This window comes from Dipodomys spectabilis, unplaced genomic scaffold (genome assembly GCF_019054845.1).
Source record: "Dipodomys spectabilis isolate Male_0828 unplaced genomic scaffold, ASM1905484v1 ptg000125l, whole genome shotgun sequence".
In the NCBI taxonomy this organism is placed as follows: domain Eukaryota; kingdom Metazoa; phylum Chordata; class Mammalia; order Rodentia; family Heteromyidae; genus Dipodomys; species Dipodomys spectabilis.
Window position 1 is genome coordinate 18,777,865 of NW_024870802.1, and position 16,837 is coordinate 18,794,701.

The following is a 16,837-nucleotide window of genomic DNA, read 5'->3' on the forward strand; positions in this document are numbered from 1 at the left end:
TTCCTTGGCCTTGGAATTTATTAGTTTGCTTACTTGTTTTTCTGGTTTGTTGAGTCAGGGTGTTGTTCTATGGCCTGGGATAGGCTGGAATTCTTGCTCCTCTGAGGCGCCTCCTCAGTGCCAAGATTACAGGTGTGAGTCTACACCTAGCTCACCCAGGATATTTTTTTTTTCTTTTGGTAGTGGCAATTGAACCCAGAGCCCCATTATTGAGCCACATCTCCAGTCTTTTTAAACGTTGTTTTTAGAGGCAGTGTCTTGCTAACTTGCTCTTACTGTCATTGAACTTTGGATCCTCTTACCTCAATTTCCTGAGTTGGGAATTATGGGTGTGTACCACAGCACCTGGCTAACGTTGGGGTTTTTTGTTTGTTTGTTTGTTGCTAGTCTTGGGCTTTGAACTCAGGGCCTAGGCACTGTCCCTGAGCTTCTTTTGCTTAAGGCTAACACTCTACCACTTGAACCACAGTGCCACTTCTGGCTTTTTCTGTTTATATGGTGTTGAGGAATCAAACCCAGGGCTTTATGTATGCTAGGCAAGCAATCTGCTACTAAGCCGATTTCCCTGGGTTTTTTTTTTTTTTTTTTTTTTTAATAAAGATTCTCTTCTTGGACAAATGCAGAGCCCTGGGTTCCATCTCCAGCACCCCAAACAAACAAAACAAAACCACTTTTGGACCTTAATGCTAGTAACTTACTGTTCTGTCACCTGTGCTCTGTATTAGTATAACTATAAGTCACCGCAAATATAGACAAGATGTCAGAAGGAAACACTAAGGACTTCTTAGACTTCTTAGACTCTGTCTCTTCAGTATCATACTGAGATGAAGAAGGCCTTTCTGACTGTGGTTCGTGAGTGGATCTTCTGTTCCCTACATGGACTCAGATTTCCTGGTTCTTTCAAGTTGTAGACACTTCCATAGGTTATGTTTTCTTTTTACATTTTATGTTGACTAACTTTTTCAGGCAGTGTGTTCTGCAATTTAAAAAAAATCCTATGCCTTAATTAAAAAAGAGGCATCTTAGGAAGTGGCACTGTAGCTCAAGTGATAGAGTGCTCGCCTTGAGCTGAAGAGCTGAAGGACAGTGCCCAGGTCCAGAGTTCAAGCCCCACACTGACAAAAAATGCCACTTGTTAAAAAAGAGGCATCTTAGACACTCATCTCAGTATGTGTGGCCTTAGTTACTCTCATTGGCTGGGTCTCTTTTCAGTACCTGCTGATACTGAACTTCCTAGTACTGGGTTGGATAATAAAACAGGAGCTATCTGTATTTCCAAGGAGTCTCACCATAGTGGGACTTGGCACAAGTCTGAGACTGTACCAGTATATTATGTGCAATGAGAAATAGGGCAAGTGCCTGCTGTACCCCAGAGTCCAGGAAGAGAGGACAGGAAACACATCCAAAATTGAATGCTGCTCCAGAGTATGAGGAAGCAAATTAGCCCATTAGTAATCTAACAACCTAGCCTCCAAGTAGGCCCCTGAGATGTTTGCCAAGGGGTGGGGGCAAAGGTATGGGTCCTTTAAATTCCTATTACAGAGGACTTGATTTCCTGTGATTGTGAGTTTTTATCTTATTGGCTCTGTTTCCTGGATTCCTGGGGTGGTGGGGGTAAGGCGGGGGGGACTGTGTTCCCGCTGTTCCATCTCTTCATGACGGTTGAGCATTTTAGTTTGATCTTGAAATGCCTTCTTGTTATAGAGAAAGGTGGCCTACTTGGCCTGCTCATGTGAAATACTACAACCCATATCTTATTAATGGTAGCAGACCAATAGCAAGGATCTGAGAGGTCCATGAGTCAAAGGACATGTACCTCTCTGACATTGTGTGTTTTCTTGTCTCCCCTGCAGATTAATTGGCACAGCTACTGTGTCACTGAAGGATCTGACTGGGGACCAGAGCAGATCACTGCCCTATAAACTCATTTCCCTGCTGAATGACAGGGGGCAGGACACTGGGGTAAGTATTTTAACTCTTGTTTTTGTCTCTTTTTTTTGGTCCTCTGTGTGTGTGTGTGTGTGTGTGTGTGTGTGTGTGTGTGTGTGTGTGTGTGTACGTGCACACTACTACTGGGATTTGAATTTAGAGCCCAGGTGCTGTTCCCTAGCTTTTTCACTCAAGACTGGCACTCTACCACCTGAACCACAGCTCCATTTCTAGCTTTTTAGTGGTTGATTGGGAGGTAAGAGCCTCATGGACTTTCCTGCCTGGGCTAAATTTGAACCACAGTCCTCAGATCTCAGCCTCCTGAGTACCTAGGATTACAGGCATGAAACACTGGTGCCTAGCCTTACCTCTTCCTAAAAGGCATTGAAGTGCAGCAAAGTTTTTTTTGCTCAAAAGTTTAGATCGAGAATTAGTTCAGTATGTAAAATCTGGAAGTCTGGTTTTGTGATAAATGGATCCATTTGCAAATGATATGGACCTTATCCTTCACTTTGAAACACAGAACAAACAAATTTGTGATTGATTTTCTGTGACAATAATATAGAGTAAGTGGGACCCCTCTGTTGCAGCTCTGTTACCCAGGCCAGGGTTACCATTATGCCATTACCTTCAGTTCCCAGTATCAGACATTAAGATGTTCATATCATTGTCTTCATTATTGTACTAATGGCTGAATGTTTTCTAATTACAGTCCCTCTCTATATATCTAAGATCAGCATTCAAATGTGCTTTTAAAAAAAATCAACTCAAGATTTCCTTTGGTAACTAGCAAGGTCTTACAAAGTTGCCATGCTTTATCTAAGATTTTCTAAGCAGGGATAATTTTGTCTCTTGTAAGTCACAGATTCCTTCTCTTTTCTGAATATGAATGTTACATAACATTTTGTTTCCTCTTTTGCTTTGACTTTGAGGCTGCTTAGATCACATTTAATGTCAGAGGGATGGCAGTGGTGATAAACTTAATGATTTGAATATTTGTTTCCTCTTTAATCAGGCTTGATTTTCCCCTTTTTATCCTGTTTTTTTGGATCACATTGTTTTATACATTTCTTGCAAGTCCCTTAAAATTCTTTATTAGCGAGAGATACAGAAATAAATGTCAGCAGTTAATAATTATGTAAGTTTAAGAGCAACAAGTAAATCAATCCCTTGACATCTGTACTTCTGCATGCGGAAGCCATCTCCACTCTGGGAGGGAGGAAGTCACAAGCTCCCACTTGCTTGTTACAGCTTCACCCCAGGTAATGACATTGCCCCTAGCAACAGCACACTTGGCAACCTGAGACAGGAAGCATTTTTCCTACTCTACCTTGGCTCACCTGTGGGGAGATAGAAACTGTCTCCCTGTCTGTCTCACTGTCCTGCCCTTTGAAGAGGTATTATTTGTTGTTATTGTTGTTTTGTTGCTCTGAGTATGTGTGTGTGATATACTGGTGTTTGAATTCAGAACTTCACTTTCTAGACTGGTGCTTTACCACTTGTGCCATACCCCTAGTCCTTTTTCACTTTAATTATTTTGCAGATAAATCTCTCACTTTTGCCCAGGCCAGCTTCAAACTGGGATTCTTCTATCTGCGCCTCCCAGCGTGGCTGTGATCATAGGATCATGATACCATGCCTGGTTCGTTTGTAGGGATGGAGTCATGCTAACTTTTTGACCATGTTTATCCCAATGTCCTCTACCCTGGTAACTGGAAATGTAGGTGTGAGCCACTGTACTTGTTCCAGAGTTACCCTTGCTGAACTGATTTGCACTGAATCGGTAACATTCCTAGGCTTCTTACTGATTCTCTGGGCAATGAATTATTTCTACCCAGGCTACCATTGATTTGGTGATTGGCTATGACCCGCCTTCAGCTCCACACCCAAACGACCCCAGTGGGATGAGCATGCCAGCCATGGGAGGTAAGCTGACCCTCTCAGAGGCCCAGCCATCCAAGGGGAACCTTCCCCAAACACAGTCTGCTCAATTATACAAGAAGGGCTCCAGAGAAATCCTGCCATGTTGTCACACTAGACAGAGGAGAGGAAAGGATGGGAAGGGAGGAAGGGGGAAGGGGAGCTGGAAGAGTTGGGTAAGGTAAGGAAAGGAGAAACAATTTGGGAGATTAGACCAATGAGAAGACAGAATTAAAGCAAGACAGCATATCACTTGTTATTGATTACCTTAATAGTATAATATGGAATACTTGGTCTGTATTTTTTTTTTGGTTGGCTCAATTAATATATATATATATATATATATATATATACATGTATATACCATTTACATAAATACGTACTTCCTCTAACTTGCATATTTTCACATTTTTTTTAAATTTTAGCTTGTTAATCTTCCTTTGAACACAAAAGAAATGCCTATTCATTAAAATGTAAATGCCACAGTAAAGACAACATAGGACACAGAAAGGGGGAAAAACATCTCTGGCAGTGGAGGTTACCATGGCAACTTGTTTCACTGGCTGTCAGTCAACTTAACTGGATTCTAGATTTCTGTAGCCAGAATGAATTATTTTTAAAGTCTTAGAGCTATTTTTGAAGAGCCATCTGTTAAATTTGTGCCGGTTCAATTGTAGGAATGCAAAAATTCATTCATACCCAGATGCCTTTGCTTCAATGTGTCATTCATTCCATCCATACCAAAGTCCTTTTGCTTGAAATTAAAGTTCATCCAGTGTGGGGGAGGGCATTTGTTAACACCTATCCATGCCGTTTACAGAGGTGAGAAAGGCGCTGTTTTGCCATCAATGAGTTTGCCACTCTGCTGGGATGGCCCCCAAGTTGTGTCTGCATAGCTGCTTATTAGGGAGACTCACTGTAGCCTTTTTGGTCTAAGAATCAGAACCACAGCAGAAATCTTAGGGAGCACCTAGTGCTGTTTACTTAAGAACTGGAATGAGAAGGAGGGAGATAATGAGTTATTTACAGTAGAACACATTTACATGCATAACTTCTAACATTTTAGAAAGCCTTATCTCCAAAATCTTGTATGCTTGTTATTTCTCATTCTGTGTCATACTTTACAATTACACTCATAGGCTAGACCTTTATTCTCCTTTTATGATGACCTTTGTTCCAGGGTAATTAACTTCTGCCTAACCAGTGCCATCACCCAAGAAGATTATTTCATCATGAGAAAGAAATTAATAGCACAGGCAGAGTATGGCATCTCTAGAAAGATAGGATGGCTGGGGATAACTATTAAATACTGCCCTCTGCCCCTTCCCCTTAGTTAGCCCATTAAGCCAGACACCTAGCTAATCAGGAGGCTGAGATCTGGCGATCATTGTTCAAAAGTCCAGGCAAGAAGTCCAGGAGATTCTCATCTCCAGTTAACCAGCAAAAAGCTGAAAGTGGAGGTTTGCCTTGAGTGGTAGAGCACTAGCCTTGTGCAAAAATCTAAGGGAGTATGCCCTCACCCCCCTTGAGTTCAAGCCACAGGATGGGCACTAAAAGAAGAGGAAAAAAGCAAGAAAAAGAAGGCTACTGAAAATATTTGAATTATATGTTAACAAGAACACTATTGATTAGGAAATGGCTCCTAGAATCCAAGCTTTAAAAAGCCACACTATGACGTGGCAATCCGGTCACGCTAACTCCAGCCAGATTCATGCAGCTGCATGTGAGAAAGAAATCTCTCCCATGATTTTGAATTGCAAAAGACGACTGTTAAAATCCAAAGGCAGGTTGAATAAACACTGATATTTTTTTAGACAAAGATACAAATCTTCTAAACCCCCTTAAAGTATACCTCTTGGTATGCTACAGATATCTGGTTCCAAGGAAATTACCATTGAGGAGAGACTGAATGCTCAGGATGCATACAACACTTTCCATATGAGGGATACTTCATTTATCTTTCCAGTAGTGCTACCCAACTTCCACTGGAAAAAAAAATCTTGCGTTGGCCTGGGCATCAATGGCTCATGACTATTATCCTAGCTATTTAGGAGGCTGAGATCTGAAGATCAAGGATCAAAGCCAGCCTAGTTAGAAAAGTCTGTGAGACTTGATCTCCAATTAACCAACAAAAAAGCTTAGTTGGAGGGGTGGCTCAGCTATTAGAATGACAGATGTAAGGTCTCTGGCAATTGGTTTGGTCTCTTTGAAGGAAGTCTGAGCAAGCGCCAATACACCAGAGGCACATTTTTCCTGAAACAAACAAACAGAAAACAAAACCATATCTGAACCCCAAGTCCCAAGTCAGTGGCATTAAGATCATCTCCTTCATCAGTCACCTTGGAAATATTGAAAGTTAACAGCAGGACCAGGTCTATGGCCAGCAGACCAGGGGTACTTAGACATTCAAAGGTAAGCACCATTTCTAACTGGATTCCCTTTTGATGACCCAGGAGAAGAGGAAGAAGAAGACCCAGGCGATGAAGACAGATTAGATGGTCCAGGCAGAGTTCCTGGGCCGAAAGGACCAACGGGGACAATGTCGGAAGCTCATCTTGCTAGGAGGCTTGCTAAAGGCAAGAAGACTCGGCGGATACTGTCCAACAAGCCACAGGATTTCCAGGTAGACACTGCCTGGGTGCTCTGCCTTCTTGTTCATCACCACATAGCCCATGTCCCAGCAATGACAGTGCTGTAATGACAGGCCTGTTCCCATGGGGAGTGGCTCATCTGGTAAACAGATATCAGGCATCAACCCAACAAGCGAAGTGCCCCTTATGTAAGCAGAAGTGGATATAGTCATACCCCTGAGGCACTTCCAAGGAACATATCCAGACTTCCCGCCCTTTGGAAGTAGGCAAGAGTGAATCAAACAATCAAAACACAGATACGGCAGTGCTCATAGCGGTGGGCACTGCGTGAGACCTCAGAGATGGTTCTAGAATAAGGGAGTGAGTATATCACCAGAGCTTAGAAGTCAGAGCAGTGACCTTAGCCATGCCCGGCCTTTTCCAGACCACTTCTGAACTATTTTAATCTCCCAGCTGTTCTGGATTTCGATAACTCAGTTTCCATCTGGGGAATGATTAGAGATGGAATGAGCAGAGATCACCCCTCCCAGACCATTAGCCACCAGGACCCACACCAGCAAAGCTGCCTTTGTACCCCACGCTGGGGTATTGGGGTAGGGATGCTAGCAACACCCCCTTTTGTGTTTACAGATCCGAGTCAGAGTGATTGAGGGTCGGCAGCTAAGTGGAAACAACATAAGGCCTGTGGTCAAGGTCCACATCTGTGGCCAGACACACCGAACAAGAATCAAGAGAGGGAACAATCCATTTTTTGATGAGGTAAGTGGCTGGAGAATAGACGTACCTGCTCGGTTAGTCTGTTCTGTGCTGAGTTCCAGCGTTGAACATGGAGTGAAGAATCACCTGGTGAGCTGACCTGAGTCATTCTGATGTTTTCACAACTTTCCTTTGGATCCATTCTGTCTGATGACAAAACACATGATGTCACCTACATCTATCTTTGCTCTTTCTTTTTTTGTTTTATATATGTGTATGTACTGGTAGTGGGTTACTGGGGCACTGGGGCTTGAACTCAGGGCCTCAGGATTCTTGCTTTGCCTTTTCTGCTCAAGGGTGTGTCTGGAAGCAAATATCCACTTGTAGCATTTTGCTAGCTAAATGGAGATAAGAATCTCTTAGATTTGTCTGCCTTGGGCTGGCTTCCAACCAGAATCCTCCTGGGTAGTTAGAATTACAGGGGTGAGCCACTAGCATCCAGCTGGTTATCTTTTTAAGTGAGATTTTTGTTTAGTCCTATGCTTGTTTTTTATTGGTTATTTGATCTATAGGAGTTTTTAATGTATCTACTAAATAAAGCACTTTTGGGTTATTTGTAATACTGGTCTGATGTCTTTGATGAACACAAATTTTTGTAGTACTGTGGTTTGATCTCAGATCCTCATGATTGCCAGGTTGGTACTCTACCACTTGACCTACTACATCATCCCACAAGATCTTGGAGTGTGTGTGTGTGTGTGTGTGTGTGTGTGTGTGTGTGTGTGTGTGTGTGTGTGTGTATGCCAGTACTAGAGGTTGAACTCAAAGCCTGGGTATCATCCTTGAGCTTTTTCTCTCAAGGCTGGCACTCTACCACTTGAGCCACACTTCTACTGTGGCCTTCTGAATTGAAGATAAGATTCTCATGGACTTTTCTGCCTGGAGTTGGCTATGAATAGCAATCCTCTTATCTCAGTCTCCTGAGTAGCTAGAATTACAGGTAGGAACTACCTACATCCAGATTTCCAAATGTATTTTATGGGCATGTCATAATATCTAGAACTTTCTTTCATAGTTAAAAATGGAAAAGGTGAAGTGAATGTCCCTAAAATGGTTAGAAACATGGTGAAAAGTCATGTTTATCATCTCAGCTTTCTTATGGATTTGAAATATTTCTGAGTAAAAATTTGAAGAAAAGCATCTATTTTAAATAAATGCTAAACTTTTTTCTTTAGGACTAACTTTTATTGAGCTGATCTGCTATAACCTTTGAATAGCTAATATTCATCTCCCAAGGATCCACCATTTGAAGCTTAGCTGTTGCAATGACTTAAACTGTGGTCAACATTAACTAGTGAGACATTAATCAATTAGTAGTGAGACATTAACTGAAACTCTAATAGATTATCAAAGTTTTCTTTGAAGGCATTTTATTGGAAAGATTAAAATTAGAGTCACTAGACCAAGGCGATGAATATAAAAAGTTAGTGAACTAAAAGAGCTCTGCAGGTCACACCAGCCTTAAACACCCATTGTAGGAAGCCAGACAACATAAGCTAACCTTACATCTGTATTTCATCCCAAATGAATGATTTTATTTAAATAGATGCTACATTTGTTCTTTATTTCTTTCTCCAACATGAGGAAGTGGGTATGCACGAAGTTTAAACTTCAGGGCCTGGCCATGGTCAAAGGTCACTTTGAATGGGTTTTGTATTTTTTTGGGGGGGGGTTGTATTTTTTAAAAAAATTATTTTATTGTAAAGATACTGTACAGAGGGGTTACAGCTACATGAGTAAGGTAATGAGTACATTTCTTGTCAAGCATTGTTACCCCCTCCTTTGTTTTTCTCCTACCATCCCTTCCCTCCCCCTGGATTTTGTATTTTTGTAAACAAGCTCCCAGACTTGTAGTATCAGATCCCATCAAATCTGAATCCCTTGTTAACATTCTAACATGTCCTCTGTTGTTTCAACAGTTATTTTTCTACAATGTCCACATAACCCCTTCAGAACTGATGGATGAGATTGTCAGCATCCGGGTAAGTAGCAAGGGAAGGAGGGAGTTGCTCACTAGCTTCCAGGCAAGGGCAGCAGCCTTCTCAACCCTCTCCTTTCTTCCAGGTTTATAACTCCCATTCTCTGCGGGCAGACTCTCTGATGGGGGAATTCAAGGTAATGACAGCAGTCTGCTTCACCCAACTTACCTGGAGAACTTTTATAATTACAAGGAATGTGATTCCTGGCCAGGTCTCAGAGTATCTATTTGGGTAACATCTCAGGGTGGTGTTTAAAGGACCAACACCATGGTCCTTGCTGAGAGCTGCTTGGGTCTTATCTGCTCCCAAAGTATAATATTAACAGTGCCCCAAAGCAAGATGCTTTGAAGCTCCCATATCAGGTTCCCTGCCAGTGTTCCATCTATGGATGGAAGCAAACCTATGGCTACAAAGGCAAGAATCCCCCATCAATTCCAATGGAGCTCTAGATCCATTTTCAGAACCAGAAGTTGTTAAGTCTGAAGTATGAGAGGAAAAACCAAACCAGGCAAAAGCACCATGCTTTTCCAAGTAACTCTCACTGGAATTAAACAAATAGTTGGTTGATTATTTCTCAGCAATTATATATATAGCGAGAGAATATAGAGAATAAGCTGCCTCTCTAAGGAAGTACTCCATTCACGAAAAGTCTTGGGTCAGAAAGAGCTGTGCTGTAATCTGTCTTCTACCACCTAGTTATGTGGTGTAAGGGAACTCAGTCTCTCTGGTGCTTAGTTTATTTGTTTGTTTGTTTGTTTTTGGTCTGTAAAATGGGATTCTTGGGAAGGTTAAATGAAATAATGTATGCAAAGCACTTAAAGTATCTGGCACAATGAGTGCCTACACTGTTTAAACAATGGTTATATTAATACTGGCATTAGTGTTAGTGGAAGGAGGAAGAGTATTGGACAAGGCATTGTTCTAGGTTAATTATCATAGTGATTAACGGTCCCAGTATACCTTGTACTTTCATGCAGATACTAAGAAAGTCTCAGATGAATGTAGATATATTGGTCACCCTTCCCAGCTTTAAGACTAGTTCATTCATTCAACAGTGAAGAATAGAGGGTCTTCTGTGGGTCACACATGTAACACGCACTGGGATGCAAAGTGGGTAAGATGGGAATTTAAGTCTAGTTCTGGGAGTTGAAGAGCAAGAGTGTTGTCTTGCAATATAACAATGTTTTCTTTAAAGTCACCAGTCTGTTTTTAAAATCTACATAATCTACTTTCAATTAATTTTTTCCCAGATTGATGTTGGATTTGTGTATGATGAACCTGGTAAGTGTGTTATTTCCATTAACCTAAAGTGTCAGTCAATTTTATTCCTTTTAACTCTGAGGAAGATTCTAGAAATCAAGAAAATCTTGACCAAGGAATCAAAGAAATAGAACAACAAAAGAATAGAAAACCATCATTTTCTTGATGGGAGGGAATATTGGTGGGAATAAATAATAGCATTTTAATATGAGGCGCTTAGAGGGTTTTTGTTTTGTTTTGTTAGACACAGTCATGAGGCTTGACCTCTGGGCCTGAGTGCTGTTCCTGAGCTCTTCAGCTCAAGGCTAGTGCTCTACCATTTGAACTACAGCGCCACTTCTGGTTTTCTGGTGGTTAATTGGAGATAAGAGTCTCACAGACTTTAATGCCCGGTCTGGCTTTGAACTGTGATCCTCAGATCTCAGCCTCCTGAGTAGTTAGGATTACAGGAGTGAGCTACCAACGCCCAGCTATTTAGAAGGTTTTGTTTGAGTCACATCAGGACAGGTGGTTGAGGATGATTTGAGTGGGTAAGATCGAAATTCTACCTACAGAAAAGAAGATATTACTATACAGACTCATTTGTGGAGTTTGGTGTAAGGAATTGCTTGTTGCTCTTCCAGCAGATAAAATCACAGGTCCACTGCAGGACTTCAGAGCATTCTTGTCCTTCTGTTTTTTTATTTTAGGACATGCCATCATGAGGAAATGGCTTCTCCTCAATGACCCTGAAGATACCAGTTCAGGTGCTAAGGGTTACCTGAAAGTCAGCATGTTTGTCTTGGGAACTGGAGACGAACCTCCTGTGAGTCCCTAAATGTTCTACCTTTTGCTCTTTTCACACCAAAAACTCATCAAGATGGAAACAAGTGGGCTATTGAAATGAAGCAAGACTTCTCATCACCTCACCCCCGTAGTTCCTCTCATTCTTGAAAAGCTGTTCATTTCTTCTTTTCTTTTTTTTTTTTTTTTTTTGGTCCAGTCGTGGAGCCTGAACTCTGGGCCTGGGCACTGTCCCTCAGCTCTTCAGCTCAAGGCTAGCGCTCTACCACTTGAGCCACAGCGCCACTTTCGGCTTTTTTCTTTTTGCTTATGTGATGCTGAGGAATCGAACCCAGGGCCTCTAGCATGCAAGGCAAGCCCTCTACCACTGAGCCACCTTCCCAGCCCCGAAAAGCTGTTCATTTCTGATAATAGATTATCATTCTAGCACACTTCCTAGAGTCTATGAGTATTTAATTCAGGAAAGATATATGTGTTTCTATGATTTTCTTGAATCATAGAAAAACTGATTTTGTCTACAAAGCGGGGCTTGCTTGTGGAATCAGGCATTGCTACCTGAAGGGTTTCTGGGAAATTGGGCAATAAAATAGGGCATAGTGAGTGGTCAGAGAGAAACTGGAAAAACATCAGGAATGCACACATACTTTATGTGTTCAGGTCTCATAAAACTACAGAAGGACACAGAGTCCTGTGAGCATTTGTCAAAAGAACGTTGATGACTGAACTCTTATACCCTAAACAGAGACTCCAAGTAGAAATGGGTGGGTCTGGAGGCATGGCTCAAGTTGGTAGAACACTAGCCAATGAGTGAAAGTAGCAGGTACCAAGTTTGAGTCCCAGTCTTGAACCTAAAAAAAAAATATTTATATATAACTGATATATAATAAATATATAAACATATTTTATATAAATATATAGTTGTATGTTTACACATATTTATATGTTATGTAAATATATTTTATTTACTTTATTTAATTTTATTTATTTATGTAAATATATTTTATTTAAATTATATAACACACATATTTATATATATATAAATTTACATATATATAAAATATATGTGTATATTATATATTTTTATATATATCCTAATAGAAACAAAATTTTAATTCCTTTTCAGTTTGCAAACATCAATTTGGCTTTGTAGAAGTGTTGCTTTTCTATACACATAAATTGAATTATTCATGTAAATTTAATCATGCGTCCTCAATAGCCCAAGAAAAGAGATCGTGATATTGACAGTGACGATGTGGAGAGCAATTTATTATTGCCTGCTGGCATTGCCCTGCGGTGGGTGACCTTCTTGCTGAAAATCTACCGAGCCGAGGACATCCCACAGAGTATGTATGGATTCCTACTTGGCCCCAGGTTTGCCAGTTATCTGCATGATGGAATGTGTTCAGCTCACCCTCTGAATACTGACTGGTGCTCCGTGCTGCACGTTTTTCTGCTGTGAAGCCTTCATGGGCTTATTTTCACTGTCTGGCTCCACTGCAAGCTTCTTGCACAGCCAATTGGTTTCTGATCCATGTTCCTTCACCTGCTTTTCGCCTATTCCACTCTATCCTTTTTTCTCCTCTGTGTCTGTTTTTTACTTCATCTAGACAATGCTAAAGCGAGGTGAGCAGTAAGTACTGCCAGCCTTTTTTCTTAAATCTTTTTTTTTTTTTTGGTCCGGTCGTGGGGCCTGAACTCGGCCTGGGCACTGTCCCTCAGCTCTCGCCACCTCCGGCTTTTTTCTTTTTGCTTATGTGGTGCTGAGGAATCGAACCCAAGGCCTCAGGCATGCAAGGCAAGCGCTCTACCACTGAGCCACCTTCCCAGCCCTTTTCTTAAATCTTAAATGAACATTTGAAATTACAAAACCAAATAAATGTGTTGGATATTGGACTATGAAAAGGCAGCCTAGGCAGATGTACCCAAGAAACTCTTATCTCCACTAAATTAGCAAAAAGCCAGAAATGGAAGTGTGGCTCAAGTGATAGAGCACTAGCCTTGAGTGAAAAAGCCCAGACCTACCAGCAGGTCTTAGCTGTGGCAATGAGTTAAACTGTGGTCAACATTGACTAGTGAGACATTAATCAATTAATAGTGAAACATTAATTGATAATTGAATATATTATTGAAGTTTTCTTTGAAAGCATTTTATTGGAAAGATTAAAATTAGAGTTAGTAGTCAGATGCTGACACCACACACACACACACACACACACACACACACACACACACACAGTGGCAAGACATGGTAGCTATACATCCTAGCTATTGTGGAGTTGGAGATTGGGAGGATTGTGGTTCAAGGCCAGGTCAGGAAAAACATTAGGGAGACCTCATCTCAACTGATAAGCCAGGTATGTGGTGGCATGCATATGTCAACCCAGACATATAGAAAGAACAGGAAGGAAAATTTCAGTCCTGACCAGCCTAGGCAAAAATATGAGATCCTATTTTAAAAATAGCTAAGACAAGGAGCAAGGAGAGCTGGGAGCCTGGGCTTGTCTGCTTCCTGCCCGTCTTGGGAACAGGGGAGCCTTCTGCAGGTCCCTAAGGAGGCTGCATCCACACACAGCCAATGCATCTCTTTACAGCATGCAGCTTTTCCTGGGATGCTTCTCCCCTTTGTAAGACCACCCCCTGTACCATTTTCCCCTCCAATGTAGTGCATTAAACTACACATGGTACTTCTACACTGCTTTGATTTTATCCACTTTTGAGTTTGTTAAATCAGAGAGATCTGTTTGTGCTTGATTCCATGTTACAGCTGTATTATTGATGCTAGTGCTACATTTTCTAGAATTCATTTAAAAGTCAGGTTAGGCTTGTATCCTTTTGACCTGAAACACCTTTCTAAACTGAAACCAGGCCCTGAGGATGCCAAGTGGCCTCTTCCCTTGATTGTGTGCATTTCTTTTTCTTTTTTATGTGAAAATACTGTACAGAGGGGTTACAATTACATGGGCAAGATAATGAGTACATTTCTTATCAAGCATTGTTTCCCCTTCCCATCCCATCCTCCCCCTGCCCCCCCCCACCCTAACCCTCTCCCCCCCTACCAAAGTTGTAAAGTTCATTTTCGACATACGACTTGTACGTCTCATTGTTGCAATGGGTCCAACTGTATCCCTATTTAAACGATTTGTTTTTCCCTTTCCCTCCACAAATTATACCAACATCAAATATAGTGAAAAGCAGGGGTTATACCATGGGGGAGGGACATACAAAGCAACAAAAAAATAATCTCATAAATGTGTTAGAAACAATCGCATGAAAGAAAATAACATTTGAATACATATCTTAGAGTTCATTTCCCTAACATCAACTTATCTGATCTTTTCTGCTTGACTCAGACATATACTAGTTATTGCAAATAAGGGAAACCATGGGTCCTATATTTCTTTGGGCCTGGCTTACTTCACTTAATATAATTTTGACTGTGTGCATTTTTTTTGGGGGGGGGTCCGGTCATGGGGCCTGAACTCTGGGCCTGGGCACTGTCCCTCAGCTCTTCAGCTCAAGGCTAGCACTCTACCACTTGAGCCACAGCGCCACTTCCGGCTTTTTTCTATTTGCTTATGTGGTGCTGAGGAATCGAACCCAAGGCCTCAGGCATGCAAGGCAAGCGCTCTACCACTGAGCCACCTTCCCAGCCCATACTGTGTGTATTTTTTAAAATTCTACTTTCTTCCATAAATAATCATTCCTCAACGAGTAATTGATGGGCTTAGTTTTCAAGATACTGTGGTTGATTTTAGAACGTTGCTGTCTTTGTTTCTCAAATGGGATTTCTCTGGAGGATTTCTAGAACGACTCTTGTACACCTTTCCTCACATGTAGGAGAACATTTTAAATTTTGGCAAACTGTGTCCATTCTTTGAAGAGAACCAAATTTAATGTCTGCTGTGTGACGTGTTCCCTTCCAGTGGATGATGCTTTCTCGCAGACAGTGAAGGAGATATTTGGTGGCGTTGCAGATAAGAAAAACCTCGTGGACCCTTTTGTTGAAGTTGCCTTTGCTGGAAAAAAGGTTTGCACGGGGATCTAAGGACGCTTGCCTCTTAGAGAAAATATTGCTAGTGCTGAGCCTTCCTTGGTGTGAATTCCTGCTTGCTTTTTGTTCAAATCGCCCCCCTGGTGAGCAGACTGTTATGTGAGAACAGAGATTTCATCTGAATCAAACACACCAAGTTTCTCCACAGCCTTATTCTGCAGTGGAAGTCATGCTAGACTCCTGTTAGAAAATTAAATCTTTTGGAAGATTCGAATTGCGAAAAGTACGACTGTGTTATTGAAATTATTTCCAAGGTTCAAGTATTGTTTTAACCTTAGGCAAATTCCCAAGGCAGCTGCGATCATTCCATGCCATCATGGGAGCCTCGCCCACACTGGTGACCTCATCTATGGCTAATTCCCTCCCAAAGAATTCACCTCAAAATACCATGAACATACAAATTTAGGGACTGAGTTTCCAACTCATGAACGTGTGGGAAAGACACTAAAACCACACCACAGACAAAACACATGCAAACCAGAAAGTGAATCATTTCAGATTGTGCTTAGAACTATACAGAAAATAGAGCAGGTGACAAGAAGTGATAGTGTGTGTGTGTGTGTGTGTGTGTGTGTGTGTGTGTGTGTGTGTGTGTGTATTAGTGTATAATAATAAAGTTTAACTTTTGCCTTGTTATATTTATCTAATGTTAGACATCTGGCAATTGTAAACTAGTGAAGACATGGATAAATACAAATGTTTAGTGCATAGAGAGAGCAAAGACCAGTATTGGCGTCATATTTTACCAAGTCATTATCAAGAAAAATTAAGTTTGAAGAATGAGTGAAAGTTCAGTGATAGAGAATATACTTTGCATATGGAAGGTCCTAGGTTATATCCCCAGCACCAAAAGGAAAAGGAAGGAGACAGGGAGGGAGAGAAGAAGGGAAGGAGGAACGAAGTTTAACCTGATTACTAAGCATATAACTAATATCATAACCATAACCATATACATATATATATATGAAAATTTTAGAAATTAGAAACTTCCAATCTCCAAAATTTTGTTTTGGTGATTTGCAGGTGTGTACAAATATAATTGAGAAAAATGCAAACCCTGTGTGGAATCAAGTGGTCAATCTTCAGATCAAGGTTTGACTTCCTTTTCTTTCAGAAAAAGTAAGAGTGCTTGCTTTAGTAGCTACTGAATAAATGGAGAAATAATTTCCTTTTTTTTGTTGTTTCATTTTAACAGTTTCCTTCCATGTGTGAAAAAATAAAACTAACAGTATATGACTGGTGAGTTGAAATAGACAAGTATCTAACTCAACGTTAAATAGTTGAACATTTGGGGCTGGGAAGGTGGCTCAGTAGTAGAGCGCTTGCCTTGCATCCATGAGGCCCTGGGTTCGATTCCTCAGCACTACGTAAGCAGAAAAAGCCGGAAGTGGAACTGTGGCTCAAGTGCCCAGGCCCAGAGTTCAGGCCCCATGACCAGACCCAAAAAAAAGAAAAAAAAAAAAAAGAATTGAACATTTGGATGTAGTGGACATTATGCTAGATATTAGGGTTTCCTTCTCCACATACATACACAGAATGTGTACTGTATTACTTATAGTGGGCATGGG

The 16,837-nt window shown here is 41.1% G+C and overlaps 1 protein-coding gene across 1 annotated transcript in view; it reads left to right on the forward strand.

Annotated features, from left to right (window-relative positions):
* The window catches only part of Myof (myoferlin), a 133,778-nt gene that overhangs the window by 36,165 nt on the left and 80,776 nt on the right, over positions 1-16,837 (forward strand). The window contains 12 exon segments of the mRNA XM_042689201.1: positions 1,854-1,962; positions 3,768-3,855; positions 6,303-6,472; positions 7,071-7,199; positions 9,116-9,178; positions 9,261-9,311; positions 10,426-10,456; positions 11,125-11,240; positions 12,435-12,561; positions 15,142-15,245; positions 16,293-16,361; positions 16,465-16,508. Coding sequence (XP_042545135.1) covers positions 1,854-1,962; positions 3,768-3,855; positions 6,303-6,472; positions 7,071-7,199; positions 9,116-9,178; positions 9,261-9,311; positions 10,426-10,456; positions 11,125-11,240; positions 12,435-12,561; positions 15,142-15,245; positions 16,293-16,361; positions 16,465-16,508 — 1,101 coding nt within the window.